The sequence below is a fragment of the Stigmatopora argus genome, chromosome 16 (genome assembly GCF_051989625.1).
Source record: "Stigmatopora argus isolate UIUO_Sarg chromosome 16, RoL_Sarg_1.0, whole genome shotgun sequence".
In the NCBI taxonomy this organism is placed as follows: Eukaryota; Metazoa; Chordata; class Actinopteri; order Syngnathiformes; family Syngnathidae; genus Stigmatopora; species Stigmatopora argus.
In genome coordinates, this window is record NC_135402.1 from 6872309 (window position 1) to 6893741 (window position 21433).

The 21433-nt window shown below is 39.4% G+C and overlaps 1 protein-coding gene across 2 annotated transcripts; it reads left to right on the top strand.

Annotated features, from left to right (window-relative positions):
- The first annotated feature begins 6416 nt into the window (after nt 1-6416).
- onecut2 (one cut homeobox 2) lies at nt 6417-21427 on the top strand. Of its 2 annotated transcripts, XM_077622835.1 has the most exons (3): nt 6417-8033; nt 18692-18730; nt 21115-21427. In XM_077622835.1, exons 1-3 carry the CDS (start codon nt 6842-6844, stop codon nt 21402-21404), a joined length of 1521 nt encoding a protein of 506 aa, XP_077478961.1. In that variant the 5' UTR covers nt 6417-6841; the 3' UTR covers nt 21405-21427. The 2 variants fall into 2 exon arrangements, with proteins under 2 accessions (XP_077478961.1, XP_077478962.1); XM_077622836.1 differs by lacking the exon at nt 18692-18730.
- Nucleotides 21428-21433: the final 6 nt, after the last annotated feature.

A 21433-nucleotide genomic window follows, 5' to 3' on the forward strand; every position in this document is an offset into this window, starting at 1 on the left:
CTTATTTGTATTTAAATGTTTATGGTATTTGTGTTTACAACATATGTATAAATTTGCCGATAATGCAGTAAAAGTAATAGCGATAGCTTGAAGCACAAAATAGTATATTGTATTATTAAATACATATAAGTAGTCTTAAATACATATAAGTAGTCTCTCAAAGTTTTGATAGAAATCAGTAAAATGTGAAACAATTAAAAGCTGTCATCAGGAATTTTAAAAGGGATTATTTTAAAAGCCATTTTTAAAAGAATAGTAATCAGTTGTCACAGCCTTAACTGTATGTAGTAACTTGCCATGTTCAAGAATTCATGCGAACCATCACAGTAATTCATGGACCGAGATGAATGACTGTTGGGTGAGTGTTTATTTAGAGTTGGACACACACAGATGATGGCGTGTGGTCACATTTGAATACAGCGGGCGACTCTGCACGCGGCCATTGTGTTCTCATTAATAGCTGATTTCATGGCCAACAGAACCTCAACAAAAGAGGCAGCAGGTCTGAAAAGTTTGAAAAGATTTGAGGAGAATAGAGGAGAAAAAGGAAGGCACTGCAAGTGAAGAGAAGGACGAGGAGGAGGATGGTGGCACCAGGTGGAGGAAGGTTTTTCTTTTATTCTTCCAACCCAAACATTTGGAAAAAGCACTCTCATAGTATACTGTTATTATTTACACTGATCATTTGTTGTTGGTCAATATCTATTGTCTGTGTGTGGGAGTGCGTGTGTCTGTGTGTTTGATTTGAAACGTCTATTTGTGTGGGAGAGGCTGCGTGCTTGCGCACATGTTAGATTTAATTCGTTAATTAGGAAACAGCACAGGCATGTCAGTTATTATTATGTATTTTTTTCTAATTAGACTGCAATTTTATGATATTAATACTATGCATGGATATGTAAGTAACATGCTATGAACGTGGACACAAAATCAGTGTTTTGTCTATTACTTGAATGGAAGAGAATCATTTAATGTATCGACTTCAAAAATAATTATGTGAGGACATTTTTAACTCAAACTAGTAAGTAAGATCGATACTGTTCATATAGAATTGACTGATATACACAATTTAGATTATGTAATTGTGTAGTGTACAATTGATTAATGTGAAATTGATTGTACATGGCTCTAGAATCATTTACTGTGCTACATTTTGTTTAGGTATTTAAACATATATTATAAAACCTTTACTACATTAAACATTTATTGGACATTTCAATTCTGGTCAACTCACCACGATCCTTATAAAAAAACTTTCCTTTCTTTTATGAAGTAATAATTGTATTATTATGTTGCTTATTTAAGGATTTTCATTGCCTTTCTATATAACAAAAATGTACATGTATCGTTTTTTTGTTTTGCCTTTTTGTTTTTTGGTGTGTGTTGGGGAAATTAGGTAGACAAATATTTTAAAACAAAATTTTCAATTCACCTTGTTATAGTAAATATGGTCATTTCCATTATCAGTCAACCAGAAGTAGGATTTTAGTGCAAAAAAGAATAAAAACAAAAACTCTGACACACACACACACACCATGTTGACCTTTTCGTGGACTTTATAACAGATCCTCAGTGTAATCAATACAACATGATGTCCTTTATTCACTCAGTGACTGTATATATATATAGATATATAGATATATATATAAATATATTATAATTATTTTAAAAAATGTATTATGTGTTCCTTTAGCTGTATAGAGTCCATTGATAAACTTGTATATCTCTTAGTTTTCTGATTTTAAAAAAAGTCATTTATTTTCCTACAACTTTTGTCCGTCAATGTATGTACATTTGACATTGATTAAAAGAGTCAAGTAATATGTTTAATAGAAAAACAAATGCTAACTTTTATTTAAAGTACATCAAATTGTGCATTTAGAGTCGGGTCAAATTGCAACCTCACTCAACACCACTCTGGGAAGAAGTGTAAAAATGATTACACAATACTGTACTAACAATTTCACATTTTTGGACACCTCTGACCCTCCAGCCTCACGAGACTGACGAGAATTGTCCGCCATCGAACAGAACACATGGAACGGGACTCACCATGCAGCGCCCAACCACTGCAGGAGGAGGAAGCTGAGTTTACAGGCGGACAGATGGCTCGCCATCCCCAAAAATGCTCGGTCATTGAGGGAGAGAATGTGAGAGGTAGAGATTCGGGGAGGGAGGATGACACTGGTTATAAGGGGAGAAAGAGGGAGCGAGAGAGGGAGAGAGAGAGTCAGTGGGACAGATGCGAGCCAAAACGGCGCGGTGTTTGTCTCTAACGCTATAGATTAGCATGTGGTCTCCAGCACAAAGCTGCAGATCAATAGTGCTGCTCGGTACACAGCAGATGGCCCGGGACAGAAAGACAGAAAGAGAGAGAGCATAGCAGAAGGATAAAATGCCCGATCCGCCAGCTTTATTCACATTTTAAAATATGCCACTTGTGCAGAGCCACGTTAAACGCAACTCACCAGGAGGCAATTGACCTGCCTCACGTTTTTAAAACAAAACTGACACAGTAGACGTTTGGTTTACCTGCAGGTTGAATCAAAGGCCTTCCGCTAATTGAGAATCTGGAACATTTGAAACTTACGCAGATGTCTCGCTTTTTTCCCCCATCTGTGGTTGAGCAACACGACTCCAAACAGAGTGTAAATAAACAGGCTATTGATTTGCTCAACAGTCAGCCAGTTAATCTGCCTTTGTGTCTGCAAGTAGCAACAAAGTCACCAAACATTGACTTCCATATCCTATGACTCTTTTTTTTTTGCAAGTGCAGGTATCGCTGACCCTATTTGATAATTTGGAGGGAAGCCATGCAAATTCTCTCCACATACCAACAACAAAAACTAAAAAGATGAAGTAAAAAAAGATGTCACATTGGGGGCAATTTTTACCATCTTTTTTGTCCTGTACAGAATAATACTCCAAATCAATTCATTGAAAGATATCACAATAATGCAGGTGAGGTCACTTGATCCAAAAAAAAATAAGCTTATTAAAACTAGGTCAATAATATCCCCTTTTGAAAACTTTTAAAAAGTTAATTTACTCAAACCTGAAAACAATTGAAGAATTGTGCATTGCAAATTTTATGCACAATGTAACAATCCGTGCAACTAAATGATCTACATATATAGCACCCTTGGGTATGTCAAAACTTATTAAAAACAAATAATTTTTGCAAAACTGTTTAGGGTAAATCATCAGAAAGCAAGGATGTTTTTCTTTCTACATTTTCATGTTTCCTGCTCGTGGGTGTGTCTAGGTTTGTCTTGGTTGTATCCTTACAAACACTACATTACATTCCAAGACTAAAATTAGGCAATTATCCTCTTTGATCATGGCGAATATTGCGGTCATTTTGTAGGGAGTGAAACCTTTCGTGATCTCTTGAGCAGTTTTGTTTCTGCCGCCATACTGTTACCAATCTCTGCCGCTTCCTTCTCCATCTCTTCTTCCTCCCCCAACATCTGCTCCTCCTCAGCTCCTTGTCCCAAGGCACTTCCACAAGGCCCCCGCCCACCTTAGGTCTCCCCCCCAGCATCATGCTTCCGCCCACTTCGTTCTCAGCTTTTGGCTTATAGCTGATGACGCCTTTTACCTACATGGGGCGTGTGTTCATCCTCTTCATTCACACCCATTTCTTCATCTTCCATCATCTTTATTGTCTTCCCTCTATTGCTCCCTCACTTTCACAATGTATTATTATTCCTTTGCTTTATCTTATGATGGAGCAGTTTCAAATACACATTTAGCATTAGCTGCCCTCTTTCATCTGCAAGGGAGACAAAACTTTTGAAGAGCAAATAGACAGACAGGTTGTCCCTTAGCAGACCCCCTGCCTGTCCTTCTGACAGCTGATCAAAAGAAGAAAATGGGTCAGGCTTCTGTTCCTCTGCCCTTAATTACACAACAGTCTTTAAACAAAGCAACATCTGCCCAACTACCCACCCTGCTCCTCCTCCATCTTGATTTTTTTTTTAAGTCCCTCATCATCCCTCTTATCAACCGAGCCCAGTACATTTTCTAGGGGTAATTTTTAGCAGCTATTTCAAGGAAATACACTGAAATTGAGATTGGTGGATATTATGGACAGAGTTCATTGCAAAATACTGTAGGTGCATCCTATTGAATCATTTGTTGTCAGTGTCAATTTTCCTGGCGAGGTGAGTAGTAATTGCTTTATATGAATGTTAGTCTATTTTAAAACTCATGATTTTTCCAGGGCCACAACTAGACATCATCATTTTCTTTGTCATTCTACCAATATAGAGGATTTTTACTTGTGTATTTAGTGATTGGTTTTGATCATTTGATGAACTATTTGGGCATTGCATTGATAGCTTCAGATTGGGGGGGTCTCTTAATCTCAAAGGACAGATGGATAGTTTCTCAAGAGTTTCATCAACACATCTTGGAAATAAGCAGAAGATAATACTTAAAAGTTCACACTTGATTGAAAAATGTTGCTTATTGGACAAACTTTCTATCACATGACTGACAATATATGTCAGTATATATATAAAAGTTAGACAATTTACCACTTGAGGTGATAAACGTCAAATCTGTTTTGACCTTTTATTCACTGGGTGTACAGTAAATTTTTCGTATACTGCCACACATTGTAACAAATGAGTTAAGGATGGCCTCCCCAAGTTAAAATTAAGACGAACTAATTAAGGTCTCACTTAATCGATAGACCAGTGAATTACAACTGTGCTGAACAAGAAGCACCTACCTGCGTACCTTTGCTGAATTGCACAGGTCATGACTTTTCCTGACACCCTGCCCATTGTGCAATTTTTTGTAAGACAATATTTTGTTTTGTATTTGCCATCGTTAAAGTAATAGCTATTTTAAACCGAATAGCTCAAGTTTGCTGCAATTCAGAGGTGCTGACTGAATGACAAAGGGAGAGTTGGGGACAGTTATTTTGCTCTCATTTGTCCTTGGAAGTGTAATGAATTGTGCAGTAAACAGGCTACAGGCCATAGTGCTCTTTCATTGCAGCACCCACACTCACCCGTCCACCCTGAGACTGTCAATAACATCCCCATGCTCACCATTTACACGGCAGCAGCTTGCACTTAACACTGTGAGTGTGTTAACTGCTCAAAACATCTGACAAAGTATTCAGAAGAAAATAATTCCACATTTTTTTAATTATTTTACTTATTTAAAGCTGCAAAAAAAATAAAAAATATAAAAAATCATTGTCTACTTTCCCTTTGACAATGAATTCAGTTTATTTCAAAATTTAGTTTTACAATTACTACATTTGGGCTTTATAATTGAGCCAATATTTTTAAGTAGGGTTTAAGAGTTCAATGAAGTCCATAAACCAATGAAATTAATGTACTGTCAAAAAGGATTGTGTTCACTTCAATGTAGCAGCCAATCCCGGACATGTATTTGGTAATGGTAATATGTTTATTTGTATAGTTTAGTAAACGTTAACAGGATTTTACAATGTGAAGACTTTGATTTTAAAGAAAATAATTTGTTTTTGTTTTTTCAGCATATGCTATTGCATTAGGAGCATTGAGGGATGCAACCGCTTTTGAGGACTATCACTTCTAGACTGCTTTTATCAGTTGCTCTTTGCTGTCACCTTTATCCTAACAATCACAGGCTGAGGGTGGTGAGGTAAGAGCTAAGATGAGATCAAATTTTAATGATCTCTGTGGGCAAATTGTTCCCTGGCAGCTGCTGCAACAGCCGAGACAAACAGCACCTTTAGCCTACTGGAAGAAAAAAAAGGAAAAAAAACCTTACTGAGTCGTGTGTTTTCCAAAAACAAACAAAAAACCCAAAACAACTTGTTGACCCTATTCTATTCTGTACATGCAGTAAGTACCACCATATTGCACATTGTAACTCCTGCTATTTTTATTTTATATTTTTAAATGGTCTCTTCTACTATTTGAGTAGTAGGCCATCCTTTCAAATTCTTCCATATATTATCTGCAGACTGAAAAATAGCTCTGTCAAAATGCTTAGTTTTGACTGGAACTGTCAGGCAATAATTCCAAATTGCAGTGTTGCTTAAGTAGTGTTACTTTTAGTGTTTATGGTTGTTATTGTGTAATTTGTGTTTAAGTCTAAACTGATGTGTATACATGAAATTAAACTAGTCAAAATGATGTAATGGATACATGCATTAATGTCACTTGTAATGTGAATACATCATAAGATGCAAATTCCAAAATGCAATGCAAGCAGTTTAGTTGCTGCATATGTATTCAGTCTTTTTTTTTTTTAATGACCAAAAATAGCCACTTTTCAAGAGCCGTCCGCTTTAGTGACCACTGTTCCTGAAAGGATTAGTAATATTCAAATGTATTTGCTTTTTTTAGGAATCACTGGCAACTATTCTACTAAATAGGACTATTTGTCCCGCCCATTCAGTGGAAGGAGGTCCGCTGATTGGTCCAAAGCCCAATCGGTCACCCACTCACGTTCTCCCTGTTTTCCAGCCCTCCTCTTGGCAGCAGGTTGGGTTGAGCGCTCCGCTAGGGGACCCTGGACAGCTCCCGTGCGAGGAGCAGAGCAACACAGGAGGAGGAGAGGGCTGGACATGGGGGCGCCACCGCACAGGCCCGTATGATCGCCGCGCACACAATTTGGAGGTGCTCCTGCCGGGCAACATACACAAAGAGACCCAATTGGCAAAGCCGTCGGAGCACGGGGAAACACGCGAGAAAGTGAAAGACAACAACGGGGGGAGACGACTGACGACTACTGACCCATCCCGGCGCATCATCGGCGGGGACGAGGAGGAGAGATCCGGGGGAGGAAGGAGAAATATTTCCGCTCGACCTGATGGACTGACGACAGATGAATGAAGACTGCCTACACTAACGCCTATCGATGCCTGGCCAAGGACCTGGACGCTTACGCCATGAACACGGACATGACAATGGACGGCATTGGCAGTCTGCATGGCGGGGTGGCGGTGAGCTCCGTGGCCCCTGACGTGGAGCTGATGAGCGGCCACAGCCCCCTTCACGGCCGCGGGAGCTCTTCGGCAGCGGTGGGGGGACACGGGGCGGCGGCGGCGGCTGCCCTCCGAATACACCAGGACCTGGCCGCCGCCGCCGCCGCCTCGTCTCGCTCGGCCATGGTGTCCGGCATGGCCAGCATCCTGGACGGCAGCGGGGAGTACCGTCCGGATCTGTCCCTCCCGCTGCACCACGCCATGAGCGTGCCCTGCGACACGTCCTCTCCCGGGATGGGGATGAGCGGCACTTACACCACCTTGACGCCGCTCCAGCCGCTTCCCCCCATCTCCACTGTTTCCGACAAGTTCCATCACCACCATCACCAGCGGCTTTCCGGGAACGTCAGCGGGAGCTTCACCCTGATGCGGGATGAGCGTGGGCTACCCGGCATGAACAACCTTTACAACCCCTACCACAAGGATCCCATGTCCGGGATGGGTCAGAGTCTTTCCCCGGTGCTCGGTAATGGCTTGGGCTCCCTCCACAACACCCAGCAGGGTCTCCACAACTACGGCACGGTGACCCACGGGGGCCACGACAAGATGCTCAACTTTGAAGCCGGCGCCTCCATGCTCAGCAGGGGGGAGCACCACCAGCACAGAGGCCTCGGTGGCCCGGCAGGAGGGATGATGCCACACCTGAACGGAATGCACCATCCGGGACATCCCGTGTCCTCGGCGGGCCACCACCCCCACCCTCACCTCCACTCGCCGTCCCACGGGCCGGTGTTGGCTTCCAACCGGGAGAGACCTCCCTCCTCCTCGGGGACGCAGGGGGGCAGTTCGGGGCAGCTGGAAGAGATCAACACAAAGGAGGTGGCGCAGAGGATCACGGCCGAGCTGAAAAGGTACAGCATTCCTCAGGCCATCTTCGCCCAGAGGGTCCTGTGCCGCTCACAGGGGACCCTGTCGGACCTGCTGAGGAACCCCAAACCATGGAGTAAACTAAAGTCGGGCCGGGAGACCTTCAGGCGGATGTGGAAGTGGCTGCAGGAGCCCGAGTTTCAGAGGATGTCAGCTCTCAGACTAGCAGGTAATTTATTAATTATCAATTATTTTACTGTCCACCTATTATTATTTGGTTACCCAAGGAGTAAAACGCAGTCGACACGCCTGACTTTTTACATTTGAAAAATACCCTCTGATACAAGGCCCATCTATAAGTAAACCATTTATATTTATTTGGAATAACACGGTGTGATGCTTACCATTATTGATCAATAAAAAGGAGATCAATGGGAAATGACCAGGTCACAGAGGAAATCCCTCCAAACACATTTTTCTCACGACGTGCTTACACTTAAGACATGTTTCTATTAAATTTGTAGGGGGAAGCAGCTAGATAGACAGATAAATAATTGTCCAGCACCCAATCTAAACAATTATAGCTTGGGGAGGCCATTAGAAGGTTGTGACAGAAAGGTTGTCACTTCAGTGGGTATGGGGCCCCCTCTAGTGAGGAACCTGGTTTGTGTCTCAACAACAGTCCCCCATTGTCTGCGGGGGGCTTCCACTACACAGCAGTAGGGCCATTACAAAATTGATTAGGTGTTTTTTTATAAGATGTTGTTTGAGAGACGTGATGATGGTGGTGGTAAATTGCAGGGAAAGGATCGCTGAATGATACTGCGGAGGTTTAGTTGTGTTGCATCAGCAGTTTTCTTAGATTCACTCAGTTAAGGCAGGGTACACTTTACCTATTCTCTTTTAAAAAGGCAGATGTTGGGTTTGTGGCAAGACAATACAAAGCAGAGCAGTATACTATTGTCATGTTACTGTTTGCTGTGACATGCATTGCAGAACAGTGAAAATGTTGTCGTTTACATTTCCATCAGCCTCAAATATCATCCAAGATCATAGTTAAATGCAACAATGTAAAAACAGCACAGCAAATATTTAGTCAAAAGACGTTTGAAACAAACATTTGATGTAAAAAAAAAAGGGACTTCAGTACACACAGCTGATGAAAGCAGAAATACATTCAGTAATTAAGGTGCCAATAACATGTTTTTTTAATTCTGTAAACATTAAGTTAGTTAGTCATAAAATCAAGAACAAAAACTGCAAAATTATTTTATAATTTTTGCTGGTAGTACGTTAAAATATATATCTTGTTTGTAGTGTAAATGTACAATTTAGTTAAAAGGCAAATGTTAGAAATGGCACTCAATTTAATGTAAAATGGGATGACATTTTGGGATTTGTAGTTTGTCTCAAGATTATTGTTTCGTAGATAAATATTCTTTTTCGTTACTTGCTTGTTTTATTTAAAAAAAATTGTATAATATTCTTTGCTTTTTGATCCGGTTTAAAAGTTTTTTTTACAGTATAAGAAGTTTGTGCTCAGATTCTTGAAGATTAGATTAACTCTATACAATTGCACTGTTCTTTGATTCTTTAAATTCCGACTATTGACCCTGTGGTACGGCTCGTTTGATTTTGGCAGCTGTTGTTTGATTTTATAGATTCACAGGAAATGCCTTGAGTGAAGGGAGGGAGATGAGAAGGGCCAAGCGAGGCATTTTTAGCGATGTCTTTCGTAAACCAGTAGTCAGTATAAAAATGTCGGTTGCATGACACCCTAAGTAAATTAAAAGTAGGCTCTGTCTTAAGGACAGTGGAAAAAATATGAAAGAACACTTTAAAAATGTTATCTCTGTAAAGTAGTATTTGGCTTTGCCGAGAAGTCGCATCAATACAAATATGCACAGTCAAGTCAATAAATGACACGAGCAAACAACCTTTCAAATATCCCAAATTTTTACTTTACTTCTGAGCTGATTCCATTTCTTTTTATCATTACAATATAGCGCAAACAGACAGGACAATCAAATTCTACCATGACAATCACGCCATACTGTTTGTGGCTCACTAAAAATCACAATATGACAGTTGAGCTTCGAAATGTTGTAATCTGATAAGAACTCCGAGGTTGCAGTGTGCGAGGGTCAATCGCCGTGGGTGTGAGTGGCCGCGAGTTCCATCTGTAGTTTTTCCCGTGATTGTGTTATTCATTTGTGCTCGGCCAAGAGTTTAGTGCCGGATGGGTTTTAGGTTGATCGTTTTACTCATTTCGGAAACAAAAACAGCAAAAATATCTCTAACCTTTGTGATTTCATTGTTGATAAAGCAATGCAAGCGTTTTTTACCCTAATTTTTTAATTCCCATTTTGGAACTACAACTCAATATTGTTTTTAAAAAAAAAGATCAGCTGTGCTTATTGTTGTGCAAACCGTAGGGATTACATTAGTTATTTTATTGCACTCACTCTTCCACAATATGACTTTTTCAACGATTATGGGACAAGAGGGACCTGCAAATCATAGGACAACAATGCTACACAGTCAGCTCTTTGAACTAGGGTCAAAGGTTAAGGCTGCAACACTCGGATATTAGCTGCGGTAAATGTAACAGTTGGAGTGAAGAACACATTTGTTTCATAGTATGAGGAAATATATACGAAGCAGAGTGGAGCTCAATGAAAACCAGTGTACAGTATATAGTCATCACATCAATGTTAAATGCTCTTCGCAAAGTACTTTTATTGTTTGGTTTTGGACTATGCATCTGATTCAGCATCTGAGGCAGTCCAGTCTAATCAGGTCTAGGCTGACCTTACTAAGACATTTTCAAGGTTTGAAAAGTTCTTGCTTTCAGCCCCCGCGCTGACTCAGAACATTTGTATAATTGCCTAAATGCTTCATTGACAGAAAGTATTTTGTTTTGCCTGGTCAGAAATAGCGCTGAAATTGATTTCACTTCGAAATTGTGAATTTAGACCTCAGAATTCTAAAAATCGTGAAGGTCATGATTTATTTATGTTTTTGCTTAGCAGCATCTGGATTTCACGTTTTAATATCACATTCAGAAATAGTTATCAGAAGTAGACCATTTCAATTCATTACATGATATGAATTTTATGCTATATTGCTCAGACCTCAGTTAAGGTTAGGTTAACATTTTCAGATATGAATGGCAGCAAGCAGGGAATTTAACCCATTCACTGACATTTACAGTTATAGGCATCAACTCAATTTCAACTGGAATGGCTGCTGTTGAGTGATCATGTTATACTGGCATTGATGGCGAGATTGTGAAGATTATTGTGAATTGAATCTAAATTACAAGATCGCAAAAAAAAAATGGAGTTAGATTTTTTCCTCTAAAATTGTTCAGTCCTACTCAGACATTAATATTAAAAAAATCGGACTAACCTCACCCGTTAGTTTTTCAAACCTCAAAAATTGCGCATAGGTTTGTGCAAAAAAATACGACGGAAGTAGACTCTATGGGGTCAGAAACCACTCAAAGGTGCTGCTTTGAAATTTTAGCCTTGCCTCCTTGCCTTCTTCTACCTTTTTTGAATCTGTTTCTCCCTCTCATTCTCTCTTTTGGGGGGAGGTATTATGTGATTGTCAGGGGAATTGAACACAAGAGCAGAGGCAGCAGCAGCCCGATGAATTATTGATGGGAATCTCGGCGTGACCCTCCTCGGTCTGCTCACTTCACTTCTTCTTCACCTCACAGCCGGGTTAACCAGGCAAAATGGAGGGAGGGAACAAAAGGGGGGAGGGAAAGTAGAGCCCATTGTTTGGCTGGAGGATGCTGCCAGTGGCTCCAAGTGAATTATGGATGGAGAGAAAACAATCCTCAAATCAGTGTTAGAATAGGAGTGGTCAAAATCCCAGATAAACACTTCTATTGCCATAACTATAAATCTTTTTTGTGCCTCTTTTCTTACCATTGACATATTTCTTTTGAATATTTCAAATCAAACACCTATACGGGCGGCAGAAGGGATCGTAATAAAGGAAAATGGATCACATGTATAGGATGAGCTCACATCCATTCAGATGGGTCACAATTTGAAATGTATGGTCACTGGAGAATATTATAACTGATTTACTAGTATGTTGATAATAATTTTGAATACGTATACACATTTGAATACAGGTAAATGTTAATTACATAGGAGCAGTAGTTAGCATTTCAGTCCAATTGCATTGAAAATCCAAATGATTTGTCTACAAATATTTTCCATTTCGTGTGTCCAGCTGCAAGCAGACACAGTGCATTATTAATGAGCTGGACTCTGCTTTATGGCATGCCAATTACCAGCAGTTCCTCGCTTTGTGTTTTCGTGTGCACAATATACATTTGGCAGAGTGTGGGAATACACGTTGCCTCTGTTTTCAGCTTGCCTTCTTAAGACCTCCTGCATATTCACTGTCTGCGATTGATCTAAAATTATGGATTTTAGACTGCTGGGGGAGGAGTTGAAGCTTTGTAGGTTGTCCGCTCTAAATGATTTGACAGAAAGCGTTGTGATGTTTTTTTCACGTTTACCAAGCACTAGCAAAACATGATGTATTTGAACTCTTGAATGGACACGTGGCAACAAAATGTCTTGTAATTGTTTTCACTCATATTAGTATTGTTGGGATTTATTGTTATTTTACAGAAATGCATTTGCATTTAAAGAATATATTTGGTGTTTGAGAGCTGCTCAGAGGTTCTCACCAAGTAGATAAGATTTCATCTGGCGACCAATCAAAATATTATTATTATTGTTGTTTCATTGTGTGGATGGCCTGTAAAGTCAGTTTGTCATGCGAGGAGATTTAGAATAAATGTGCAACATGTGACAATTGAGATTCGCTATGACTAAGTTTACTTACAGTTTAAAAATCAAGGTAACCAGTGAGCCAACCAGAAAACAGAATTTTGTAGGCTTTTTGGTGTGTGCGAATGTGTAACTAACATGGCAATAGCCAAGGGTTAGAGTGAGGATTACTGATCTTTTCTTGACATTTGTTATTATTCTTTTGAGAACTGCCTTCCATCATCTTCACCAGGTTGTTAGTGTTTTTTTTTCCTTTGTAACTTCATCTCTTCTTATCCATTGGATGAAGCGGCAACAGACTTGTCTGCAGGATGCACCGTTTGATTGGCACCCAACCGGTGATGACAGCCTTGACTGCTTTCTTGATAGCCTCTGGATAACAGACAGGTTTTAGTCTGTTCAGCAGGGTACTCACTTTGGAATACTATAAAGTCAATCAAACTGTGGGATGTAGCACAGGAGATCAAATTGCTGCACGGTTCCCATAAAGTGGGAGACCTGTTGTTCCTCTCCATTAGCCAGTGAAGGTCTTTGTGGTGGTTGTTGGGTTTTCAGCGTTTGAGCAAAAGACAACCATAATATTTCTACCTGCTCTGCTCATAATGGGATTTCATCTTATCCATCGAACATATCACTAGTGAGTGTATATACAAGCATGAAAAAATAATACAGCAACTCGTCATTATCAAAATAGCCTTGCCTGTTCTCAGTCTTTGCAACCTTCACGGTGGCTCCCTATCAGAATATCACAGAGAATATCACAGGCATTGTGTAGTGATTTTTTTATTTAGACTGTCCACATCAATTATAGTGCCATGGAGGTGTTGGAGTGGTACAACCGTTCCCCAGCTCAACAGAGCAGCCCAAGTTCAGAGGAGAAAATGGTCCTGTCACGGCTTTATTAAAGTGGTCAAATCAAATGTGACATCTGTACTCTGAGCTCGTCGAGCTCGAGTGCTTGTAGAATCCACGAAAGCAACTGCAGGAAGAACCTAGGAAGGGACAGGAGTGCAATTCTTCAGCAGATTTAGAACATCTGATCTTTTTGTAGCCCTAAAGTAGACTCGAAGGAAACACGTTTCTTCCTAGAGGTAAGGTTTTTGTTGAAGTTGAGCCCTGATCTCAACCTCATCATTTGAGGGTGCAACATCCTCTTTCATCTCACAAATTACATTCATAATTGTGATGTGGTGTGTTTAAATAACACGCAAACTATCTTCATTTTTCCCTATTTTCCCCCATGCTGGTGTCTCAGGCCATGCACTTTTTACATAATAATTTCAAATAGACTTCCACCAATACCAAAACTAGTATGGCAGTAATGTCAATGTGTATTTTTCGAGATATAGTTTCCAACTACTGGACATTTAGAATTGTCAATCCAGGTTGAAGGTCCAATTTATAATGGATTGCAACGCTAATTCCATGAGTGAAAAGTAGCAAACAATACAATTAATCACTACATGACCTTGGACATCACTTTTAACCAAATGTTTTATTTTCTTTAATTTCTAATGGATTGCAATGCTAATTCCATGAGTGAAAAGTAGCAAACAATACAATTAATCACTACATGACCTTGGATATTACTTTTAACCAAATGTTTTATTTTCTTTAATTGTTATTTTTATGCATGTGTTTTGACTGTTGTCATTCAACAATATTTAGTCTTATCCACTACCTACCTCTGGTTCATTAGTATTGGTATCACAGAGTGGCTGAAATAACTCTGTCTGCGGGTGTAATGAATAAAGACAAGGCGGCACGGAGCCGTCAGTCTGTGGACAGGCTTTATGGTGAAAGACAAACAGCAGAGAGAGAAATAAAAGGATAAATAAAACACATTGCCTTTGGTATTCGACCTTGAGGCGGATGAAATTGATCAGTCGTGATTGAAATGGACAAATTCAAAAAATGCCATGTTAGGATGAAACACTACAGTAAGAAAAAAAAGGAATTTAGGAATGTTGGAAAGATCTAATTTGGGTAGAGTAAGGTAAGAATCACAGTAAATGTCCTGTAGCTTAGGTGATATAGAAAAACTGATGAATCATGTAATCAGCATTACGTGGAAAATAGACTGTTTGCTGCCTCCGCTGCTTGTAATTGTGCTGATGTGAATCTGTAGTGGATCAATGCTCAGCTGATCCTCAGATACTGACACCAACCAGCAATAGCTGTTGTCTCTGGGATGCTTTATTTAGGTATTTTCTGTATGTGTGTGTGAGTGTGTGCGTCTGTCTGTTTTAGCTGCAGTGTGTATTTGATCGTGAAGCAGCAGTTTGGACTTGACCTGTGCGTCGAGGTGGATGTATGCGAATCGATGGCTGTAATCCAGAGTAGATTAAAAGAGCATTAATACTGGCAACGATAACGTAAACGGTACGGACCTAGATCTCCATTGATCTGAAGGAACCTGATCTAGACTGGTTCCTGGAAGAAAAGAGAAGGCGGGGAATGGGGGAGGGAGAGTTGACTGACCGTATGTACAGTATTCATCAGAGAGAGTTTTTATGATTTGGATTTTGCGCACTACTCTAAATGGAAGAAAATGTGACCATTAGAATGCTGTAAAGCTTTAATGTACAAGAATACATACCACACACAAACACAGACTTAAATTGAATTGAATTATTAAAACGGAAAGCTCTCTCCAATGATCTTTTAACAGAGATGAGCATGAAAGACAACTTAAAGTGTTTTCAAATCTGTCTGTGTGCTTGATTGACATATTCAGGACATTGATCATGCCATAATTTAATGTATAAGATGATTTGTGTCCATTTTTTAGGGGCTCAAAGGTTTAGACGTGTTTGAAATACATAATTGGTAGCAAACTATTATTATATGTACGCATGTATTCTAGACTGCAGGCTGTAAATGACTGCAAAGTTTTGCAACTAACTATTGAAAGTGAAAGATTGTATTATGATTGTTGAAAGGGACTTTTACTTTTTCTAGTGCTCAAGGCAAGTAAACAAAGTGATTTTGTTGGAATTTCCCTAGAATTAAATTTGCAATAAGAGCATATTTTCGTTGTAAATAGATAAGGTTGTTGTTTGAGTAAAATACACAGTAGAGTGAGAGAGACAGAATGTTGATGTAACAATATTTTGGAACCGGCACACCGCATTGCGCTTGTCTGAATTAAATTTGCGATGGGTACACACCAAAGTCCATACATGGGACTTGCATAATTACGGAGAAGTTTTTACTAAAGTGTGGCTATGTCAATGGAGTTTATGCAACAAAGCCAATATTGATGCTGTCCTCAGTCGAGATTCAGCATGTATGTCGAAGTGTAGTACGTGTTCTCATGCTTTTTTTTAAATGGTACATTATAAGAATGACTATAAAAGTTATTAAATGAGAACATCAGGCTTAAATTCTTCTCAATTCCAGATAAGATTTACAATATTCTCTTTAGTTTCTCCTGTTGACTCTGAGGATGAACATTGGCTCTGCTTGTGCTGATGAGTCAAAAGCAAACCTGAACATAAGCAGAGACAATAAAGAAAACTATTCCCTAGTTTTTTCTTACCTCACATTTATGGGTAAAAGCATTAAAAGGCGCTCTGGTTTGATGTGCATTAGATTTATGAGATTGGGTAGAAACCTCTTCTATTTGATTGTGCCACATAACTGGATTCATTTAGTTGATACCGTCTGCTATTGGATTAGGTTTTAGATTAGATGGATAGGATCCAATTGAACATATTACAGCCTTTAATTGTGACAGGTTACCGGGATAGAGTAGCTGAAAATGTCAGTCCATCCACCCGCTTTGCAGCCATCGGGTCCTCCATTTATGAGCCGTACATTTATCTATTTATTCGGTATTAAAATCGGTTTTATACATTCAAAGTCCACCATTATCCATGCTTAAACCATTCTAGTACTTGTACAACCTGGGCTTGATCAAAATGGATGCAAAAATAGTGGCAAGGACCACTAGGATGTCCTTTTATAGGTTCTCAAGCTCCTCTTGATCAATCATCAATAACAATGCAATCTAATGATCGCTGATTATTATCTGTGTTTGCTCTTTGCCGATGCTGTGAGACGGACCACCGATAGCTTCAGGACGCCAAAAACAAAGCTGATAAGAGCGAGTACAGAGAGGCCGGGTTAACTCATCATCTATTAGTCTTTGTGTGTCACTATGTGTATAACTAAACAGTGGCTCCCTTTGACTTATCCTCAATGTCAACATTTAGCAAGTCAAGGTTAGTGAATGTTTTCCATGAAGCCTTTTTTGTATCTCTCTTGCTTGAAACTTGCTTGGAAATGGACACTTTTAGCAATTTGGAGTCAAGTTGCTTATTTTGTTGCCACAGTCTTATGACAATATTGCCATAAATCAGCTCCACAATGCAATTGCATGTTGCGTTCTCACTCACAAATACCCCAGAAACACACTCCGAGCACATTTACACCCTTAATTGTCCGCTTGTATTGATCTCCAATCAGTTACATTAATGATTAAGTGCTTCAGCCACTAAGTGTATTGAATAGCGCTGATGTAATTCCATATTTTTCTTTACATTAAGAACGTCTTTAAGCAAGGGGTGATTACAGTTTTAGTGCTCCTGTGGGTATTTACCCCAGTAGACCAGTTTATCTGGGATTGAGTTCAAACTATTTTTTGTGTATTTGTGTGAGTGGGTCTGCCCATGAATGGAAGGGAACAGTGTGGATTATTGATTTCACTTAAAAGTCGTGTTTGGAACTAGGGATCTCCCGATTCAGTCACAATGATCAGAATTTAGGCCCGATCGTGTTGTTTTCAGAGGATCAGAATGAGGTAAAAAAGAACAGGTTTTCATTTATTCATTTTCAATGCAGCTTATAATTTTTTAAGTCTTAACTCACTGGCTGCCGTTGATGGCGATAGATGCCCAATCCATTTTGACTGGGAGGGTTAGCAATGATTGTTTGCCAATGAGTCGAAGGCTACAAGCAACAGAATTATCCAGCGATATCAGGATATTGCAAAAAAATGAAGACCCTAATTGTCCCTCCAATTATAAGAGTCCTAATAAGTGATTAAGCATGGATTATTTTGGTAGCATTTGAGTACCTCATTTTTCATCAATAACAATTCACAGAATTTAATACAACATCGAACTAGTAAACTGCACTGCCTGGTGTAAATTGCATGTATTTGCAAATGATTACATTTTGGTAGTTTTCCTTTTCAATCCAGGCAGAGAAATTCTCTGAAGACAAACAGCATTTCCAGATGGCAAAGTGGAAAGAGGAAATGATCACGGTGCATTAAGCAGAAACACACACAAACACACACTCCCTCACACACACTATTGGATATAGATATTATGGAGTGCTGATTGCTAAGTGCTCAAATGTTGTATGCCTTAATATAAATCTACTCCATGTTTGTGCATCAATGAATAAAAAGTTTACGTGCAAAGTGTCGCATTTGACACAATTGAAAAAAGAGTCAAAATAGTAGTTCAACTTCACTGGCTTCTGATGGAGTGTTTTGATGTGCCAAAACATGGCGCCACACTTCAACAGTAAAATGTATGTTGAAGGACGACTTTACTACTTACCCTGCACTTATATGCCCTCACTGTAATGGATACCAAGCTTAAGTGGTAATGGTGCAATAAAAAAATATGATGCAGAGTGCAAGATGAGGAGAGCATTGTTGAAAGGAAAGAAAAGAGGAATGAAGCAAGCCAGAATGATAGGAGAGGCAGAATAGAGTGATGCAAGCAGGCAAGGAAAAGTAAAAAGATGGAGTCTGTGAAGGAGTATGGGCAAAAGGCACTTTCAATGGAAAAAAAAACATTCCTGTGCACATCAAATCAACACTACAAGGGGCAACTTTAAAGTTAAGTTAGTTAAATAAGCTTTTCATCAATAAAGCCCTTTATTTACAATATATATAGGCTCTTTAACAAAACAAGAGTCACACTACAAGAATGAATCCCTACGTAAAATCTAGTTTTTGATTTATTTTACTACAACTCTTTCTAGTACTATAACCACTACTAATACTACTTCGACTACTACTACTTGTTCTTCTCTTTGTATTTTCCAGCAGTCTGGATGCCGTGTGGCACCATGCTGCCTCTGACAGGTCAGTCTTGTTAATACATCATACTTCTGATTTGGGAAATGGAATGGTATTGTAGTATTTGGTTATAATGTTAATAATTATAATATAGGTATATTTTCTATTGACCGATGACTGTAAACTAGCTTCTATACTAATACTGATCATTATGGTATTCGGTCAATTTCCTTCTATGTAACAATATAAACTAGTATTCGTAAAAAATGTCATATCAAATTAGGTTGAGCCAGGCATAAAAATGTCTTCTTTTTTTCTTTCAATGGCTTTCTTTTTTTCCTACTCAATTTCTCAACTCACCCACTCCGTTTGATATTTCTTCTACCTTTAATTGTCTTAGCCCATGCCCCATAACACCTGATTTCATCTGAGTTTCTCTTTAAATCTGCAAACAAAAGAGAATTTCAATATTCTGGACTTTGTTGTTTGTTGTTAAGACTCCAGATGTGTGCAGACAAAAAAAGGTTGAAATCTGGACTCTTGGCCGACAATACAAAAACTCTTCTTTGGCTGAAAGACACATCATTAACCCTATGTATTTAACCAAAAGAACATGTTGTACAATACCCAAAGGTCACCTCAAAGCTATTGTGATTACCTATATGCTTAAAAAAGTGAATACATGATCATCTGAGTTCACTTTGTGTGGACTTTCAACGCTCATCCACGTATGACATGGGTTCATCAGTACTATCAGGGGGCCCCGTCCCGAGTCTATAAAGATTTGGTATGTTTTGGAGTCAACTGAGGCCGTATAGAAGTTTGTTAAAAACCCTTGAAAAGGACAATAGTTCAACAAATTGCTAGATAATATCATAATGATGGAGAGCTGTTACACCAGCCGAGATTGCATTTTGAGAAGGGAGAAAGGACTGGTATCTAATTCCTATTGCAAGACGTTATGAAAGTACTGTATTAAAATTATGCTAACTGAGAAGGCAGTAAACTATTTATTCATTGAATTTCTGAACCGCTTCTCTAAACACGGGTCCCGAGGGTGCCGGCGCCTATCCCACCTAACTACGGGCACCAGGTGGGGACAACCTAATTTAGAGTGTTCAACCAGCCTAATCTGCATGTTTTGGGGATGTGGAAGGAATCTGGCATACCCAGAGAAAACCCACACGAGCCCCGAGACAACATGCAAAGTCCTAAACAGTGTAGACTGGGATTGAACCCTCGACCCTAGAACTGGGAAGCTGACGCGTTAACCCCTGGGCCACGGCAGTACACTATTCATATTTTGTGATGATAGCGTCTGTGCTTGTATCTTGTAGACACATTTAGCATCACTCTGATTCAAGGCAAAGAGCTGATGAAAGATAGAGCAAGGCTGCCATATTGATCCCATTGATCCGGTCTCACCTTTAAAGAATACCCCCCCTTCCCTTTACGCTCACAGACTGCTTCGTTCTCATGCCCCCCACCCCTCTTGTTCTCAGACCGGTAAAGCCCTTTTGAATAATATAATTGTGCATTTGATCCTCACTGTAACCCTGATCACATGGTGAAAAACAATTCTGATTGAATCACTCAAGCGAACTCCTTGTTTATTGATGGCAGCGATTGTATTTGTGCACGTGTGTGAGTGATTGCGGTGCTTCTTCTTTTTACATTTGACTTGTCTGCACTATTTTTTAAGCACTGTCTAGTGGGAGCTGCTGCTGAGCAGTTTTTTTTAGCAATAGTAAGCAAGATACAAGAGCGACGTATATTTGAATGGTTAATTCCTTAGTGCAGAAATGTTCTTTATCAAAATAAAACACATTTATTATTCAAGTTAGGTTCATACTTGTACCCATTGCAATTAATGAATATTTTAGGCAAATATATATATTTTTTAAACTGTGGAACCCAATGTTTATCTTTAATTAAGATTTAAACAAATCAATAAACTGGGCACACATGTGGATTTGTTTTTATTTTATTCTGTTTGCAAATAACTAAATATATACCAACCATAACTATTAACTCAAAAGCAGCCATTGGGTTAATTAAGTGCCACGTAATGGTTACATTATAAATTTAAATTACTGCATGAAAGGCACCAGTCATTTTTTCTACAAAAATAATAATTTTAAACTTTCTGTGAGGCATTAATGAGGACCAATTTATTTTATAACGTACAGGATTTGCTCATATTTGGGTATTATGACAAAATAACGGTAGGTTGTATTGTTTCTGCCATTTGTAAAGAAAACCTTTTTTAAAGAAACATATCTTTCCCTTCTGAAAAGAAATTAAGAAAGATATTGTTTTACTACAGCCTTTACACGTCAACTTATTTGGCCTGTGTGTATATAGTAGTACATAAAGCATATTATACAGTACATGGTGACATTATGCTTACAGAATGAGCAACTCTAACGATTTGTATTTATTTTCCATAGCGTGCAAAAGGAAGGAGCAGGATACAGCGAAGGAGCGGAACAACACACCAAAGAAATCCCGGTTGGTCTTCACCGACCTGCAGCGAAGAACGCTGCTGGCCATCTTCAAAGAAAACAAGCGGCCTTCCAAAGAGATGCAGCTCACCATCTCGCAGCAGTTGGGCCTCGAACTCACCACCGTCAGCAACTTCTTCATGAACGCCCGCCGCCGGAGCCTGGACAAATGGACAGACGATGGAGCGAGTCCCGGCGCCCAATCTTCAGCATCCAGCACTTGTACCAAAGCGTGATAATAGGTGAAGGGGTAGATGACTGGGCC

Coding starts and splice junctions, on each gene's coding strand:
- onecut2 (XM_077622835.1), top strand. CDS start 6,842: ATGAAGACTGCCTACACTAACGCCTATCGATGCCTGGCCAAGGACCTG. Junction 8,034..18,691: donor GTCAGCTCTCAGACTAGCAG/GTAATTTATTAA, acceptor TGTATTTTCCAG/CAGTCTGGATGCCGTGTGGC. Junction 18,731..21,114: donor CACCATGCTGCCTCTGACAG/GTCAGTCTTGTT, acceptor TATTTTCCATAG/CGTGCAAAAGGAAGGAGCAG.